Source organism: Coturnix japonica, chromosome 1 (genome assembly GCF_054131305.1).
Source record: "Coturnix japonica strain WE chromosome 1, WE-NBRP24, whole genome shotgun sequence".
NCBI lineage: Eukaryota > Metazoa > Chordata > Aves > Galliformes > Phasianidae > Coturnix > Coturnix japonica.
In genome coordinates, this window is record NC_140663.1 from 114,594,534 (window position 1) to 114,614,169 (window position 19,636).

General features: G+C 39.9%; 1 protein-coding gene across 9 annotated transcripts in view; it reads right to left on the reverse strand.

The window, feature by feature from the left end:
- Positions 1-19,636, reverse strand: part of SHROOM2 (shroom family member 2) — a 111,119-nt gene that overhangs the window by 63,149 nt on the left and 28,334 nt on the right. For all 9 annotated transcript variants that reach the window (XR_014940693.1, XR_014940699.1, XR_014940700.1 and 6 more), the window contains exon 2: positions 2,697-2,848. Coding sequence is in view for 2 of the 9 variants with exons in the window: in XM_015886877.3 (XP_015742363.2) it covers positions 2,697-2,848 (152 nt within the window). In the remaining 7 variants the exon portion in view is untranslated. The remainder of the gene's footprint in view (positions 1-2,696; positions 2,849-19,636) is intronic.

Sequence of the window (19,636 nt, forward strand, 5' to 3'; positions counted from 1 at the left end):
GTTCAAAAAAAGTAAAAATAAATAAAAATAAAGCAAAGCATATGCGCTGCTAGACAGCAAATCTATGCTTAGTATTTGGTACCACAGGCAATTTCACTTAGAAAGAAGTACTTTCACTTCCTGTACAGTTCAATGCATAATAGCAATTTTGTGCAAGCCAGGAACCGCTGCTGAACCACAACAACCACACCAGAAGACTTGCTAGAGTCACAAGTTAATTACGTGAATGAAATGTGCTACTTACTAAGGCAACACTTTTTCACTTGGCACTAGCTCTGTGTAAATTAGACTTCCAAAACAGAAATAGCATGACCGATTACTTCCCAGGTACAGAAAGAATTAGATCTACAAAAGATCCGGACATGACGTTACTGCATGAAATAGTGACCTGCACAGAGGAATTTCACAGAGATGTTTCCAACATAAAATCTAAAGCTCACCTTTTCAGGCTAATTCCTACCAATATCCAGGACAAATGTGGTTAAAACTATGATTCTTTTAACCTCCAGGACTGGATTGCTGAGTTTCAAACCATTTATAAGCTCTGTGCTTCAAAATATCACACTGGCATCCACAGGAAATAAAACATTATTAATGCTACAGAAAAGCACCACAGTATTAGGCAAATAATAGAGAGCGAACAAACAAAAGGAAGCTATGATGAAGATTAATACATCATCTTATGCATAACTCAACGAAAAGGAATGGTGGGATTTTTCCCATTCTCCAAAGAGAACAGTAAGGGTGGATCTAAAGAAAACTGAAACAGTTTACAAATGCTGAGGCAGCCAGCCATTTCAAGATCACTGTAAGTAATTAATGTGCAGACTGCCTCCAAAACTGGTGGTCCTATCCAGCTGAAAACCTGCTTCCCCAAGTCATTTTGCAGTCAGATCAGTTCCCTGATCCAATTCACTCCAGATCTGCAGGAGTGCTCATACAAAGACTACACAACTGGCTTGCTTAAAGACAGGACTGTTTAAAGCACTCATAAAAATTCAGCCTAAGATTTAGAGCAAACAACACGAAACAATGCTGTTGTTCAAACCATAACTTCTGCAACAAGACTTTTATAAAAACCTGCATCATTTGAACTTCCAACAGGAAAAGAAAAGCTGTTTCGGCACACAGACAGCAGAGTATGAGAACAACTTGGCCAGGAAAAAAATGAGTCTGGGTGTTTAAAGGTTTCTGACCGTCAAAGGACTGATGTCCTAAGGCAACTTTCCAACAGAAAGAGCAAAGTTGAAAACACCCAAACAAAAGCTCAGGCTAATTTCATTCAGTACTTTTTATAAAATTTTATCTAATATTATGCAGGTTTGCCAATGACCTAAAAAGCTCTTGCCTGTTTAAGCAGCTATAGAATTCTTCACTCATTTAGGACAAAAATGTTTTCCCAAACAGCCACTAAATCAGCCTCCTGGCCAGAACAGCTAGGTTGACTGTGCCCACTGCATATGGGCTGAGGAAGGGAAAAGAGGAGTGATGAGAAAGGAATGATGAAAATCTATCAGCTTTGCACCAAACTGCATGCAGGCATGCATAGCAATGGTGCTCTGTTGCCTGTGAAGTGCAGCCACAAATCCCTAGGCACAGATGAGCGCTTGATTAGCTGTACGAAAGTTCTCCATAAGCATCTGCATGGAGAGAAATACTGATGAATGATGAGAACGGTTTAGGTGTGTCTACTGCTAGGCTGTATCAGGAATAAGCTTTCAGCCATTTACAAGGATAGACCACAATTCTCAGATTTTGAGCAAATTACAATTACACAACTGAAAGCATTACAAAAGAGGGAATCTTTTCACTTGGTCTGAAGTTATTTATCCTAATTAAGACTTGCTGTCTTGGCAGCTCCTTCAGTGTCTATAAAGTTTCTCAGTTCTGAAGTTCTTCATTTTGTTGACAGAAACAGCTGCTGTAAACTTCACTCAATTCTTTTTTTTTTTTTTCCTACAGGAACAGCCAGCATAAGTTGAAAACACTGAACATGAACACGATTTTTAAGCTGCAAGCATTTTATTAGCCTAAGATTGCAAACATTTGGGGAGAGCTTCTGGAAACAGTCATTTCTGAGGACATACTCTGTTTACCTGCAAAAGAAATGCAGGCTCCCACAACTGCATCTATCAAAAACACCTTAAACCACAGGTGAAAAGCAGGCTTACAAACCTGTCCTCTACCAGTGCTTTTTTCACAAAACATGATCCCTATTGGAGACAATTTCTGAAAGCTTATTATATTTACAGACCCTAAATATTCTCACAAAGAAGGGAAACACTTTTCCAGAAGCTTAATACATAACCCACACCTCAGATTCAAACTGGCCTGTACAGTAGCTGTGCTAAAAAGCATTACCAACATCAGCTTACAAACACAGAGGAAGCAGGGCAAGGCGGACAGTATGATTCTGTTCTGTATCCCAAGAGGGCAGAACGGAACAGAGTGCCTGCTCCTCCCATTACAGAAGGATTCACAAAATGCATTGCCTCAGTTTTTGCTTTGATCAACAGGCCACCTCTACCCATGTCTTCCTTAATGGTCCTGTGTTCAAGAAGGAAGTAACGCTACTCAGTAAGAACATTAATCGCACTGAACAAGTCATAGTCTTGACAAGTCTTGGAAAATTCAGTTGTTCAGCAGATGAGACACAGAAATACATTTGGTCTTTCAGCTGATTGTCACAAGCTTACCTTTTTACTACAAGCTTTAGTGTCTTGTGTGAGCCTTTCACCAGACAGATTGCTTCTTGTCGGAACCCAGAGAGGCCCACATCATTGATGCCAACAATTTCATCCCCAGCCAGCAACTTGTCCACAGAAGCAGCTTTACTCCCATCTTCAATCTGAAGAGAAATCAAATCAAATGTGTAGAATTACTGAGGTTGCACGGTAACACATTTAAAATATGCTAATGGAGTTTCAATCTCGGCTTCATGCAATAATTCCAACAGTAATTAAGTGGCTAAAATATCTGAAAAAGGTTACAAACAATATAAAGAAAAAATAATGATACAGAGAAAAATCAGAACAGGAAAGAAAAATAAGGAAAAACTTCCTGAGAAAATCAGAAAACTCCATGGAAATATGGGAGGCAAAAGAAAATGTGATCTGGAGACCTGTTCAATACAGTATGGGTAACGATACTTGCAAGCAGTGCTCTGAGCAGGTATCTTAAAATCTAGTTCTCCAGAAAAGGTAACCAATTACAGTGACCATACAATCAACAATATTAACCCGCACAGTCAACTTCAGAAATCCAGCATCCTGTAAGACCTCAAAGTATTGCAAAACCACCCAGTCTGGAAAATAAACTTATTTTCGACACGTAACATTGTAGAAAATATTTGAGAACTTACAGTCCGTACAGATAATCACCAGCTGTAGCTAGAGGAAGAGATTATGATGTGAGATCTAAGCCATTAAAATAGCAGGTTGCACTGTGAAAGAATACAGCCATACCAAGGGTTATACACTGGGAGATTATTTTGCTTCCATGAGCATCTATTACATGCACTGAATTTTTACTGAACTATCAATAATATGCAGTGAAACACACACAATAAATTTAAGAGTCACTTTCTGGCAGTTCCCAAGAAGAAAACAATCCCATTAAGACTCGTCCATTTCTAAAATCTAAAAGAAATCCCAATAGCTTAATCTACCAGACTAACAAGTACCAACAGTTAAAATTAACTTCAATCATAGATATAGATGTTGAAGACTTTTCAGTTCAGGCCCTGAGCTTGTCTGGTCCGCTCTTTTCTCTTTTGCAGTCACACACACCTTCTGGCCTCTCAGTTGCTTGGAATCATGACCAACCATTTAGGTTTCTTTATTCCTCCCTCACTTGCTCATAATCCATATCTCATCTCTTCTTACAGACTTGACACTTTATGTTCAAAGCAAAGATTTTAATTTATGTCTTCATTTATTTTTGCCTCCATTACAGTATCTCCAAGTCCCTTATTATTAAATGCCAGTGAATCTACAAAGAAAAATTCCTTGTAATTGCCCCAACTACAGAAAGATTCATAAAGAACAGCCAAAGTCAATCATCAAGATAAACCCCGAGGAAGCCCAACTTCATGAAACCCAGAGCTCACGGGACAGGTTTTAGAGATACTCCAGCAATGAAAATCTAAATTAAATAACCTAATAAAATAAGCAATATCTCTTGATGAAAGTCCATTAGGGTGATCTCATGCACCGCAGCAATCTCATTTCATACACATAAAAGCTCTCTTTATGTAATTTCAGGATAGATGTTCTTTAAAAACCTTCAGACCTTTACATCTAAGCCAAAAGGAATGCCATGTGAAATGCTTAATCCTATACACCACTCCAAAACACTCGCTATTAATACTAATTGAGTAGCTGAATTTTCAGAACTTCTTATCTTAATAAAAACACAGATAATGAAAGACAGAGTAAGTTTCTACAGCCTGATACATCCAGCTCTCAAGCCGTGACCTGCCTGTGACCTGCCTATCTTCTGAACATCAAGAATTTACAAAAATATTCGATTCTCAGATCAAATCTACAGTAGCGTTGAAAGCTGAGGAGCTGCACTAGAAATCACTTAAATGCAGGTCAAGATTTGAAACCGGCTTTGTTGAGAATGGAGCGTCTGTCCCATGAGGAACGCCAAAGTGAGGCAGAGCTAAACGAGAGAACAAACAACGGGGAACTCACGAATCACAACCCTCCTCCTAACTGGCAGTCTCCAGTCTTTCAATTATCCAGATGGATTTCTAGGTTGCTTCTGAATAAACTGCATTCGGAGGTCTAAGACCCAGCAGGTCAGAACAGCAGAGGGAAAATGCTAATGAAAGGCAGATTTGAATCACTAGAAATGTAAGAAGGTCAAACAGAGGTGAAAAAAAAAAGGAAAATATGTTGCAGGAGCACACATTACAAACTACAGAATGTAGATGGCAACCCACTGCAGCTACTGCAGCTCAGAGAAGTACCAAGTTAATAAAAAGGGGTGAGAAGTTCATGTGCCACATAGATGTCAACAACTCAGAGGTCTGTGCTTGAAGACCTTGACAGGGTCTCTTTTTTGCCTTAAAAAGAAAATAATAATAATAATAAAAAAATAAATTAAATCTCTCTCCTAGGGTTTCAAGGAATGTTCATTGTTCTCTGTAAGCATGTTTGTTTTTTCTTTAGGCTGGCAATGCACTGACTGCAGGGAGTATTCAGTTACCTCCTCTGAGTTTTCATTTCAGCAGGGAGGCTACACATTCCACACAGGGTAAGCTTTCCAGACTCTGACTGTCCAAAACACAAACCACCCCCACAAATAACACAAAATACAGAAATAATTTATTTTAAAAACAACAACAACACAAAAAAACCAAACACTAAAACCCAGAAAAAGGTGCACCATAACCTAAGCACAGTCTTGAAGGTGATCACCTAAAAACTGGAAGTGGCTTCCATTAATATGCTGACTCTGAAATAGTTGTTGATAAAGAGAACAAAGGCTACATATCCATTCATAGGAAAAGTCTCCTTGAGCTGAACAAATGTGAACATAAATCTTTCCTACTGTCTTTATCTCAGGTCACTGTATGGCTGCAGGAATGGCATCATTCCACTTGACAATGCACTTTTACTGGAAACGGGACATGGCTAGACAGGAAAAATAGTTCCTTCAGTTACACTACAGGTAGTTTGGACATAATGACTGCAAAAAGCAGTGGATTTTGCACACATCTAATGAAACACAGCCATAAAGATTAATGAGGAAAGGACCTCTGAAAGCACAGCTCTGCTTATCTGCCTCCTCTGCTCACACTTTCACGGTGTCGTTCCAGTTGCTCTTCCAAGTTTTTTCTTTTTTTTGTTTACTCCTTTTTTATTTATTCAGCTCTTGACATACTTTCCATCCTTAGCACCGTAAGTCCCAACCAACATACATAAACTTTCTAGCACAAGCAACTACACCTGAAAAACTCACCATTATTTTTCACACCTCAGCCCCAAATGCATTTCACTCATCCACCCACAAAGTTAAATATGCCACGATACAGCAAAATTTAAACCCAGATTTTAAGATTTAAGTTCATATTGCTTATTTAACCAACAAAACATTTCTTCTTCTGGTTGAATCACTATCCCTGGTTGTGTTTAAGAGCCATTTGGATGTGGTGCTCAGGAATATGATTTAGTGGAGTGTTTTTAGAGTTAGGGTACTGGTTAGGCTGTGGTTGGACTTGATGATCTTCAAGGTCTTTTCCAACCTGGGTAATTCTATGATTCTTTCTGAGTTTCAGGTGCCCAGAAAGACCACCAGGAAAGAGCTGAAAACAAAGTCTTGAGGAAGGTTGTAAAATGAAGTCTTCCACTACAAAAGTCAGCAAGTCATGGTCAGCAGGCAGATGTGATGGGGGGACAGGCCCGAGCAAGACACAACCAGGAAAACTGATGCTTTATTTTCTTATAAATAAGAAACTTAAGCCTCTGAAAAACAAGCACAGTTTTACTGCTCACCTTGGATGATCAAGAAAGAGTTGTAGAAATCCCCTCAAACCATCTTTTCAATATGTATTAACTAATCACACTCCTCTTATTATGCTAAATTAACAAGACTAAACAGCATGACTTCCTATTCTTAGCAGGGATGCTGATATTGCAACAAAAAAGTGTTTTCAAGAGGAGAGGAAGAGGATGTTTGCTGATGGAAAGCATCTGTTTAGACAACCTCCAACTCTCACTCTTCTGTCCTTGATGACCTCCCTATGGCCAAGAACAAAGGCAAATGTTGGGACCCATGCATGAGAGAGGGTTGGAACCACAGGCTTCTGCTGTCATAGCGATATGGACAGTAAGTGCTATATCCCAAAGTCATTCTTGGCTATAAAATATCCTGGCCTCAAAAGAGGAAAAGATGCTGATATAAGAAGTATATGCAGATAATGGTTAAGACAATGGTGTGAATGAAAAAAAAAAAACACCCACAAATGTACTGCAGCATGTGCAGTTCTGTTAGTGGAAAAGGAGAGGATTGCAAACAGGGCAGCGGAGAGAAGTGCAACAGCTAGACACACAAACACATTCCAGGGACACTCTTAAGGTCTGGATTCCCACTGTTGCTAACACATGTGGAAGGGAAAATAATAGCCTATGTCTGCAGCTTTAAAATGTTGAGGGGGTACACCACTGCTAGAATGTGACCCATTAACTTCTGTGTTTACCAGGGCTGACACTTTACATTAAATACCCGCATTCCTCTATAGGCACCTGTATAAACAAGCAGGAGCCAGGTTGGGGAAGTGCAGTGTCACACCAGATATCTCATTTACCATGACGACATCGGGACAGTCTTGTCCAGGCTCTGTGGGCAGGGTGGGAGACGGGAGAGAAATCCAAGCCCAGAGACAAACACAGGAAAAAACAGCTCCACTTATCAACATTCTGCTATCAGCTGTGATAAGCTATTTTATCATAACTCACTTCTCATGCAGCCAAGAAATTATTCTGTGACTGTTTGTCTTGTGAGCATCTAGTATGCATTAAAAAAATAACCAGCAACTAACAAACTTCATATGAGATCTTCAGAACCAGTAAGATGTAGGAAGTGTTAGCTATTTTGAGTTCCAGAGTTAAACAAAGGAGAAATACCTTTATAGCTTAAACTTGCCATTTGTGTAACTTGAAGGAAACAACAGAAGTACAGCACAGAGCAAATTCATTCTGAGTGCTTCACTGACAGGATTCACAGGTCAGGCTGGGGCAGGATGAGGTACCGGGACCAAACTGAAGGGAAGGCAGTAGGTACACATGTGAACAGGCCCCACACAGGCATGCACACAAGGCCAGCATACATACCTATATATTCACTCGCATAATCTCCTCTTCAGATTTAGTACCTGAACATTAAGAGACTGCTGGAAGGACACCTGAGCAGGGTGTCCTATGGTCCCATTTGCAAATGAGTTCAGAAGCCAAACTGGAAATAACACCCCAGCGCAGTCTGTGGCAAAGCAAGGAATTCACACATGCCTTCAGGCCACCAGCTGGTTATCTCTCACCAAACAACCACTCCTCAAGGCTATCAGTCTATGCTCTGCGTCAGCAACCAGAAATGAGCTTGCAGGCACAGCTCCCGAAGAAGAAAGCCTGACTACATGATACCAACCTGCAAACAGGTCTATCTACTGCCAGCCATCGCTATCAATCTGGTGATGGCTGCACCGCTTCCTACCAGCCAAACATCCGCTAACAGCGATCCACTCCAGTGCCACTCTGTGTGAACAAAGAAGACTGAGTTTCACTACAGCTTGGTGTCATCACTTCACATCCCACTAGTTATTGCCTATGCTTGTTCTTGCTTGGCTAATTATTAGATTTCACAGCAAACTGGGTTAGATTTAAAGGTTGTTTGGACTGGGACAGTGTGTTTCTCTAAAGGTAGCTTCTTTCTCCCCTAAACCTTGGTATGAGGCACAGCAGAAACCCAGGCAGGGCAATGCTGTCACAGCTCTCAGCATGACATGGCACAAACCGGCTCTGGTCTGGTAGGAACACTGCCTTCTGTCAGTGCTGCTGCTTCACAACCAGGCTGGAAACAGTTTTTAAAGGGCGGAGTTCAGTAGTAGGGCACTGTCTTTCATAGCCGTTTCTAATTGCTTTTTATTTAGTGTATTTAAACAGTTGGATATTTGCCCAGCAATTTCATATGCACTCAGCAGTTTTCTTATAGTAAGTATTCTGTTTTGAAAAGCTGTCACTAGGTACAGTTCTTGAGCATCTGTTCAATCCTTGTGACGGTGTTTGCTCCACTGCTTGGATTAAGGGCCTGTGGTCACTTCTCCTTTAACAGGCCACTCTTGCAGGGGAATTACTATAGCTGTAAGAACTGACTCCAGGCTGAAACACAACTTCAGAGTTCCTCAAACCAGCAGTGCAGGAGGAGTATGGCAAAAACTAACACTACTCTTCTAAAAATTAATGCACAGCTTAATGCCTCAGTCCAACACTCAGTTCAAAGCAGTAACAACCATTCTGCTTTGAGAAGACCTTGCTGATCATAACTCATCCATCACTATACCTGAAGGGTTTTGTCACGGTGTCTTTATGTAAATGGCAGGCCTGCTATACAACATCTCCACAGAGTAAATATAAATGTACAAACCCAAGGTTTTAAGGGGATCTTCCTATGCAAGAGACCCTCTAAGGCAGTGCACATCAGAAAGGGAAGCCTCTGAGCCCTGCAGTGCTAACAGCTCAAGTTTTGCTTTTCTTTTTCCTAGCACCTCACAGCATCCAGACATTCTCCTACTACTGTTAATTAGTACAGCATTAATCCAGACAAGCTGTGCATGCCGTGTTTAAGAATCACTTGAGAAATGCTAACTCATTTATTTCCAGCCAAGAGCTTGGTCTTGTATTTTATATAAGCTAATGACACTTGAACCACAGGAACCTATCTGAACTTATGAGTACGTTACAGTTTCTAAGATGTGCTTCCATCTTTTTTTCCAAAGTATAAGACAAAATATAAGACAGGAGCTACATGTCCATGTTGTGAAAGATATACGTGTTGGTAGAAAGCCACAATAGGAGTTATTTTGCCATGTAGATTCACTTATTCTCACATAACTCCCATCAAAGGAGTTTAAAAGGGGTAGCTTACAGGTATTTTCTTGTGCAAATTTACCTACAGATGATTACATATAGACTGTTTATGTATGTAATCTCTGCAGTTAACATTAAGCATTCTTTATGGGCCTACATTTTTGTACTCACAGCTACCATGAACAATGATAAGAACAGATAAAAAAGGTTATGCATAGAAACAACTTGCATTTTATCTTTTCAAACTGATAACAAGAACAGAATTCCAAAAAGAAAAATATGACCTGACAAAGTAATCTTTACGATCATAAGGTTCAAGGCTTTTTTACTTTGCAAAAGCCATATACTTCCACAAGATTGACTTTGCTTTCTGCCCTCTTGTTCATCCCAGGAAAATAACATCACAGCTTGCCAACATGCCCTTGACAATAACATGCTCAATGCAACCCAACAGCCTGTGCAATGCCGCAGCATCACTAGGGAAAAGGCATGACTTATGGACACACTGAAAAATAATGATTATGGAGTGTCTGTGCAGTCACACAGGTGCAACTTTGCAATAATTAACGACAGAAAAGTCCTTTTTCATTGACCTTACAGACTGCAAGGAACTCCAGCAGGCCTCGGAGGAAGCCTCTGAAAGATCTACAAGGCAGTAATTGAATACTTACTGAAGAACGTACCTATCTTACTCAGTGAGTCTAAATGTTAACCTTCTACATAAAATTTAAGTTACATCAGTGCCTACATTTACCGACTGCAGTATCTTCCACAAATAAGAACAAAAAGCAGTGCTTCCAGACAAAGGCAGCACTACATATGAACAAGCAACAGAAAAAACTGCCTCATTCCCTGTTAGTTTCCAAACTAATGACCTGCTCAACCAAAACCAGAAATAGCAACTTCTTGAACAAGAATTTCCCTCTGAACTATTAGTCTTTTGAAGTCTCACTACGGTGCTGACTTTCAAAACATGTCTTATTTTTTGATTCCCTCTGCCCATTCTTCTGCCAAGTTAAGGAAGGGTCAAGCTCCTCCTAACAATTCAGTTTGCTGACAACAAGTTTTGTTCTTTGCATTAACTACTGCTTGCTGATCAGATGTGGTACTCAGTCAGACTCACAAAGTACCCAAGTTACAAACCGATGTCATGTTTTTGCCACTATCTTCCTCTGCAATTCTAACATTTAAAGCCAAGTTGAAACAAGAAAACACACATAACTCCTCCCTCCCCAGTGGTCCTTTCCAACCTAAACCAGTCTATGATTCTATGAAATAGAATCTCTCCTAACTCACCATTACACAATCTGTTCAACCCCACTCACTGCAAGCATGCAGTATATCAAAAACTGCACCGACACAAGTACCTGTTGCCACTCCATCAGACCCACCTATCTGCTGTACATTCAACATACGATCTCAATTGTCCTAAAAAAAAAACGGAAGCCAGTGGGAAGACTCTCAAGAAAACAAAAATAACTATTATTACAGAAGCAAAAGAGGTCAGGGTAACCTTGCCCTTAGTTTCTCCTCTGTTCATGTTTGTTCTGCTTGAAGCCCATTAACGGAAGAGAACTTCCCCACTCCACTTTCACCCAGTGTTCAAAAATGAAAAGGCAAAGCAAGCAAGCACAGAAGATGACATGAGACATACTTTTCTAGGGCACAAACTCTCACACAATTGCTTCCCAAAAGAGGATAGAAGGTTCAGAAAGGAAATTTTGGAAAGGGCTGTGTGGAGGTTTTTGCCCAAGCAGTTTCACTTTCTTAATTCACAGCATCTGAACCTTTGGTGCAGACACCACAGAGTTGCTCTTAGAGAGAGAAACAGCTAACACAGCCCACGTGAATCTCTCATGGCAATAAAAGTCAGAAAGCATAACAATAAAAAGCTTGGCAGTGTTTTTATTCAGTTTAACGAGAAGATATTTCATGGTACCCAACTACCTAACCTAAGGCATAAACTCATTTGAGCAGGGTGTGAAACAGTCATCATGTATCTACAGCTAAGCACCAACTTCCTAAGCCTACATTGAGGCTCAAACCATAAACAAAAAAAATCCAATCTCACAGAGAGGGACTAATCCATAGCAATTTGCACCCCAAGTCATCACTCACACTGTAGTATCCTGCCCTTTTCACCTATCCACTAGTGTTCCTTTGCCATGTATTTCAGCTCTGTAAGATATTCTATTTAAAACAAATAAATTCCCCCCGCCCCCCTAATTCTACCATTATGCTGTGGATTTGCAACTAATGCATTCAAACTGCCATGAAGTAACATAAATTTACAGAAAATATACAAATAAGCACGTCAAGAAGCTGCATGTATTAAGCAGTAAATCCTGATGGAACACAGGAGAATTTCTATGTTCTGAAACTGAAGCACGCTTACTACTCTAAGTGGACATTTTCCAAATTAGCTTTTATTTGTAGCTCCCCTTCAAAAGCTTCACCATGTAACAGATGTCGATGGCATAATTAGAAGCAAACACATCGGTCAGAAAAAAAAAAAGACATTTTAAAGAAATACCAAAACTTCACACATCCATGCAATTAGCTGCTCTTCCTGATGAAGAGAGTATGCACTTAATTACATCGGAATCACATCATTTTGTCAAACACCTTTCGTTCTCTTTGGCAAAAGTATTTGTCATACGTGCGTACACACTAATGCAGCTCAACACTCACCAGCCCCACCATACAGCACTTGCAGAAGTATGGGTGGAATTTCAGGGAAGAATGTTTGTGCAGCAGTTCTTGTACTAAAGGAAAAAGGTTGTAATTATACTTCTATTTTTCTCATGAAGGGATCCCACACCCTATATATGCACATGTGCACATCATATGTGGGGCTTACGTCTCATAATGCTGCCTATGTCAGTGAGGAAGACGATGTCTTAGACTTGTGTATCCCAGCAACATATAATGTTCTTAATAAAAAAATATATTCATGTCTTAGCATGGCGGATTAGGATGTTAGCATTGCCAGGACTGCTTTAAATACTGTACTGAACAGGAAACTTTGAACTTGTACATCCTGGTAACTGACAGACAATTAAACACTGCTTGTACCAGTGCCCTGAAACGAGTCTGACACTGTTAAGGAAACTGAGAATATTGTGGAACCCACGAGATACTGTCTGTATTATTTATGAACACCATGGAACAGCTGTTTTCCTTTGAGACAAGACAGATCTTAAAAGCACGAGCCAAAGAATGCAAAGAGCTGGCAGCAAAGCAGTATCTTTTCCACTCCTTGGTCCTCTAGAACATTTCTCTAAAGGCAAATTCTTGTGACCACCTTCAGAGAAAAGCCAAGTAGATTTCTGAAGGGCCACCGCAGGCTTAACACCCCAAATCTGCCTTTCATTCCCAAGACTCTCATCATGAGCTTTTCTCCTGCAAAAGGACATCCTGAACAGATCCTAATTCTGCAAATGGCAAAGTGCAAACAAAGGATTTCCTAGGCAAAAATACTGAATTTTATGTGTAAGATCTATGCACCTAGGAGGAAATTCAATATCAAAGCAGTATTTCTGTAAACATGTACTCAGAGGTTGGAATTTAAAGGTAAACCAAACTCATCATTGAAGATCACTAAGTCAAAACATCATAGGACTTAGCTATGTTTTGATTTGACTGAGCTGGTAAGCGAGTTCTCTTCTTCCCAATGAATAAGACAACAGGTTTCCATATCATTTGTTTTGGGAAAAGGGTTTGACCAAACTTCTGTAGAGTAATACAGCATTTTGCAATTAAGTGAACAGCAGCACCTGGTAAAGCTTGTTACGGATCCAAGAATACGATCAGCCTTGTTTTAGTTGCATTACAAACTCAATCATGAGAATGAAAACAGTTTGCTTTTATTTTTGTAAATAAAAACTGTATTCAGAGGCATGTAATTTCAGCAATATTTACATTTGGAAAATGCCCCCTGCCTTTGTCTTATGTCTGCCTTCCTTTCTGTATCATTCATTGTGGATCAGTGCAGGTTTAAGCTTCACAGATACCCGTAAGGCCAAACCACACCACTCCAGACATCTGAGTGAACTCTCGCTCTTAGGCAAAACCACCACACAAATGGTCTTCCACCATTTCCCAGCTGAAGCTTAAAATCTACAGCTTACACTTACTCCAAGCTTTCCAACAACCAGGAAAGTTTGTTGCTTTGTTATAATTAAAAAAAAGTTGAAGACTTTTTTCATCATATCATAGATAGAGAGGCATGCACACTGCTGAGTGGATCTGTCCCTAAGCAATGCCAAGAATGGAGCTGCAGCTGAACAGGTTGGCCTTCTGAAGATGGATACTTTTATTGCTAATAACACAGCAATATGTTTTAGTCACAACTTATTAGGAAGGGGCTTTGGAAAACATGCTCTTTTAGTCCAACATCTGACAGGTATAGCATAGTTACAAAGAAAAGTAATTACAGTATTGTCTCATTGCTTTCATCAGTGTTTATGCACTTCACGTTACTTACTATTGCTTTAATACTAGGAACTGAAATCTGTGCTTAAATCCGCTCCCTCACCTCTCCTCCAAAAAGCATCCAAGCCACAAATCCTCAAAAAAGAATAGAACATGAAAGATCGGAAAGCATCACTTTTGCCACTGCCTACTTCAGCCTGGTCTTCATAGAGAATGCAATTTGTACTTCTCAACTCTAAAATAAAACAAGAGAAAAGGGAGGTGAAGAAAGTGTAAAGGGTCCACTCTTGTGGTTTGCAAATTCACTTTGTTACTACAGTCTTGACTCTGGCTTTTCCATCAGCTGGGCAGAAGTCTGACTTTCTGCACAGACATTCATGCCAGGCTGTTTCTGTAACAAGTTCCTTGTTGGACTGAGAACTTTCTCAGTTACTTATTTCAAGCACCTTGCTACTATAAACTCTAAGCACTAAAAGTCAATGACCAGCTTTTAAGTCGTTAGAGGTTTTTTTGTTTGCTTGTGCTATCTATGCATCTGAAGATTGGTTAATGTACACTTTTCAGTATTGGGTAGCTCCTGAAGATGAACTTGGCCATTTTGCTAACAAACTGCAATTCCACTTTCAACAGGCAAAACAAAAGGTATACTTAAAAGCAGAAATGGGACTTTTGCCTGTTTAATATTAAAAGGGCACATTATTACTATAGATCAAAATTAAAGACTATTGAAACTAAGAATATATTACAAGCCTCTTACTAAGTAAACAGGTTGATGATTTTCTTTTGTTAGAGTTATCTGTAATCTCTGTGCTTTTGTTAGCACCCTTATCACAAAAACAGCTGAGGACTATAGGAAGCATGAATTCACATGACTTAGTTTCTCCTGTATACGTACAGCTAATGTTTCATAAATAAAGGTCTGCACCTCCCAAGGGCACCTTGGAGGGAAAAAATGCTACAAAGACACACCAGAATGGCATGTAGCCCTAGCAACCTGGAGGAAAGTTGCACTAGTGTCCTTGTTGTTTTTTATCCCCCGTTTCCAGAGGTGCAGATATGCCTGCTTGGGAGTGCATCTCAAAGCTTCCTGTTAAGCTGATTGAGCTCTGCTTCCACTAAACTGAGGAGAAAAACACAAGGAGGCAGAGATGGGATAGCAGGAGTTCATTTAAGTTGGCCTGTATCCATATCACATCACAGATACGAGCAGCCAAAGCACTGTACCAGTGTGGTTTGCAACTGGTGCTTCCTCACACACTCACAAGAAGAAAGAACTGCAGCTTTTTACACCGGGGGGTTTCCAAGGGATGAGTAAGACTGAAGTGCAGGAAGTCAGATAACTGTGCTATGAAAGAACTGTAAATCCCATTTATTTATCTGAGGAAAGCTGTAAGGACTCCTCCTGTGTCCAAGTTGAACAAAATAACTGCAAGAAAAAACATTTCTTTAAACTCTGAAGTGCATGGATTAGTACTACTTAAACAAAACATGGTGTACCTAAAAACATCCCTAATTCCCTTCATTTTCTAACCTGCTGGTGTCTGGTTTTGGACAAAAAAACATTTTCTTACTCTAACATGTTAATTAGTTACATGAAGCAACAGTAACATGAAAGACAAGCCTTGTTCCAGATGGCCACCCACAGCTGTCACACCGTGAAATGAAGAGCGTCTTGATCAGCTCATCTGTGCAAGTTGGTGAATTACAACCAGGGAACTGTGTATGGAGCTGAATATCAGCTTCAACACATTGAAAACAACAGTGGCAACATTCAAGTATCACAAAGTGTGTCAGGTGGGGTCCCTCCACTGGTAAAGACTTTTACAAGCACAGCACACGGGTTCTTATTCAGCACTGGCAAAAATCCATAGCTAATACTGGTTACCCATTGAAAAACAGTGTCCAGTAATTAAGTATTTGCTTTGTCATATAGTGCTACAGCACTCTTTGTATCTGCTGCAGTTTCCATGGAAATAAATAGGAGGCATTACTTTCAGAGTGGCCTATGAACTATAGTTATTATTTGTATTCCAAAGTTGGATGTACTTAATGAAAGTACAGTCGTTTTCAATATACATCCTCTCAATTCTTCACATCTTAACAACTCATATTTTCAAACTTTTTTGGACAAGGGTCTTCCCATTAAGTTTAAAGCTCCTCTGTGACCCAGAATATATACTCTTCCTAGAGTACTGCTCTATTTCATCTTATACAGGATTATCACATTTCATACATATCTGCATGGCACAGAATGCAAAGAACAGGCCTCTTAGCTGACCAGCTTAGTTATTAACAGAAGTGACTGAAGTACTTTTGGGGTCCAATACACAGCCGTGCTGCACAGCAGTTTAACCAGGAACAAGAAAGCAAGTCTACAAAGAGTCCATTTGTTCTGCTCCAGAGGTTTATCCTCCCAGTCCAACACACACAGCCACTACAGTGATGGCTGTATTAAATGCTACCAGTTTTCTCCCTGCACTGCTTCACTGTAAGCAAATCTCCAGGAGCCAAGTACTGTAAGCACTACCTCTCATGCAATGCTCTCCTCAGAGATCTAAGAGATACATGACCAGACAGTCTGCTGCCATAGAGCCAGCAATATCATCTGATATCACAGCTATAGCTGGGGAGCTCAGTATTAATTTTTCAAGAGCTGAGCACTAAGCAGTGAATAAGCAGGTAACTTAGTGTACTTAATAACACTGCAATTTGCTCACTAATATTAATTAAAGCTGTAAAAACGTTGCTGGGAGGAAAAAAAGGAGGAAGAAACTTCTTACAAACAGGAAACAAAAGGTTCACTCACTAAAAATGCTGCTTAATTCTCCCTAAATCCGAATGCACATTTTCAGGACTCTTACAGAGAGCCTGTCAAATGCACACAAGGAAAAACTGGCTGAGCTTTCAAACTTGTGCAATTTAAAAAATGGTCTCCTGATAAGGAACACAAGCCTCCTTCTGTGTCAATACTTGGTAATGCTATTCCTCTGTGCTGGTGTTACATTGCACCTCCCCAGCCTTTCATTCTTTTCTTTCTTTGCAAACTGAAAACACTTTTCTTCAGGATGATAAGCTAGATTAGGAGGCAATACAAGCAGCTTATTAATTATACATATGCACAAGGAGCACAACAGTTGCTCTGCTTGTCAAGAGGATTTAAAATATAAGCAGCACAGAGCCAGAAACACACCTAGTGAATAGTGAGTCTCTGTCACAAGAATACAAGTAAAAGAGTGCAGATCTTCTAAGACTTTCTGTCAGTAGCTAAGACTTATCAGCACACCTTTAAATTCTGCGCAGATGGAGAAGAAAAGTCACACTGTAATCAAGTTTAACATTAAAGAAGTTTTCAGTACACATGACTGCTGGCCTCTCTTCACCATGAGCTCCCTCCCTCCTGGAGGCACAGCAGGTCACTCCATGGTCCTGCACGTGTGAGGCTGCAGAAAGATCTATTCTGTGTTTCTGTGGCTGTGTTCCTATGCGAACAAACACATGGTACAGAAGGTCCTAAGCATGGCCTCCTACCTACTCAAAGGCTCTCCCACGCCCATCCCGCTCCAGGCCAGCCTGTTGTGAAACACTCAGGTTCTCAGATCAGTAAATTGCAATGCGAACCTGGGAACAACTAGACAACACTGAAGGTAGTGGTTTAGCCCTTTCACCCTAATAAACAACAACAACAAAAAACAGAAACTCTTAACTTTCATTTTTATTTAAGTTGGAGCATTACTTTGCAGCAGACTATCACATTTTGCTAACCACCTCAAATACAAATTGTGTTGAGATATTTACAACAGTGCAGCTGACTGAAGTACTGAACACAGCAAAACAGCAATCCAAATCAAGTAATGAACTGGGGGGGAGGAAACAAAGGAAAACAGTGCAAATCAAAGGAGGCATATTCATCAGAGGTTATAAAAATAGTTCTGTGGCTGAAGAGACAGAACACCTCTGTTAAATGGACACACTGGCAACATTTGAGAGCTTGAAGGTAGTGCCTAAACATGTTGAAATTTAACGTGTTTTCCTTAAGATTAATGGAAACGGCCACATGACTCCAACCACGAAAAGTCAGAGCGTTTTTTGTGTTTGCTTTTAAAAAAGAAAGGTACAGATTGCACAAGATAGACAGACGATCACAATACTGATACAGAAGATATATCAAGCTCTGGCTCACAAATACCTACTGTGGTATTAAAGCAATATTGCAATTTACTTGCTGTTTCTTTGTTGCATTGGGGAACACCAAAACAGGATTGTTTATACAGTGTTTAATCCCAAAGTATGTTTCTACTAAATTCAGTTTGCTGGGATGCTGGGCAGGCAGACTGGAGACACAGTAAGATGTTACCAGTTCATTACTCTCACTCAAGGAGAGCTTTAAGGGAATGCTTGCAGAATGACTAGGCTAGATAAGAAACTCCTCAGCTAAGTTTGGCCAGCTCCCAAACTGCAATAGCTTTAACACAGTAGTTGTGAATCTAGAGAGTGATTTAAAAAAAAAAAAGTTAACTGGATCATGACATTCAGCATCTGACTAGTGGAAAGAAGAAATAAATATCGCCCTGTTAAATATTTTCACTTCTAAGACACAACATATTAACCAAGGGAAGAAGAGGACAAATCAAATGGCTTGGACTCTCCAGGAACGTACCTAAAGCTCACGGTTAAAGTACAACTGACCCCACACGGAGCCATTTGAACAACTGCCAAATGCACACAGTAAGTTAGGAAGTTTCATGCTCTGCTAAGGTAACTTTCACATCACTCACTGGTTTCACCTCAGATCAAAAGCACCAAAAGAAAAACTGCAAAGAATCTGATTGCAGATGGCTTTTACTGATGCTTTCTATTTAATCTCCTCTGGAATGCAAGGTCGTGGCACTCTCATATTTTAAAATGGATCTATATACTACATGCATGCTTTATTAATGTCACTGTAAAAAATAGGATTTTGTTTTCTCAACTGAGCAAGATAACTAAAGGAGTCCACTGGAGCCCAGATCACCACTCATAAAACATGCATGTGGCTATTGCTTCAGGTGTGATGGGACTTATCATGCTGCTTAGTGCTGCATAAATAAAAGCAACTTAGTATTTTTTAATTATCTGTGTGTCTGACACAGCCGTAAAGCTTTAAGAGCTGGAATGGTACCCTTAGTGCTGTAAGGAACACCCCACTCCTGCCCATCCAGAAGGTACCCATCTGTCCAGTGATGGTGCAATCAATGCTCATTCCACAAGTCCATCTCCATGTGTCTTGCCCACACATCATGCACCAAGTTTCAACCTACAAAATCCAGGAAACCCAAGTATATTCACAGAGCAGAGAAGACTCGGTCTTCTATCAGGTTTACAAACCCAAAACACTTAATAAAAAAGGAAGATCAAGTCTGCTTCAATCTCTCTCTTCTCCCAGAGATATTCTCCTTATTAATAAGCTCCTTTTGTCACACATTCAAACAAACAAAAAAAAAAAATACTCTGAACTTTCCATTTGAGATTTATTATGACATTTATTGCTGTCTATGTCCTTCTGTTGGCAAAGAGATTATGTATCGTAATTAATGAACAAAAAAAACTGATGACTCGTGTTCTGTTCGTCATTA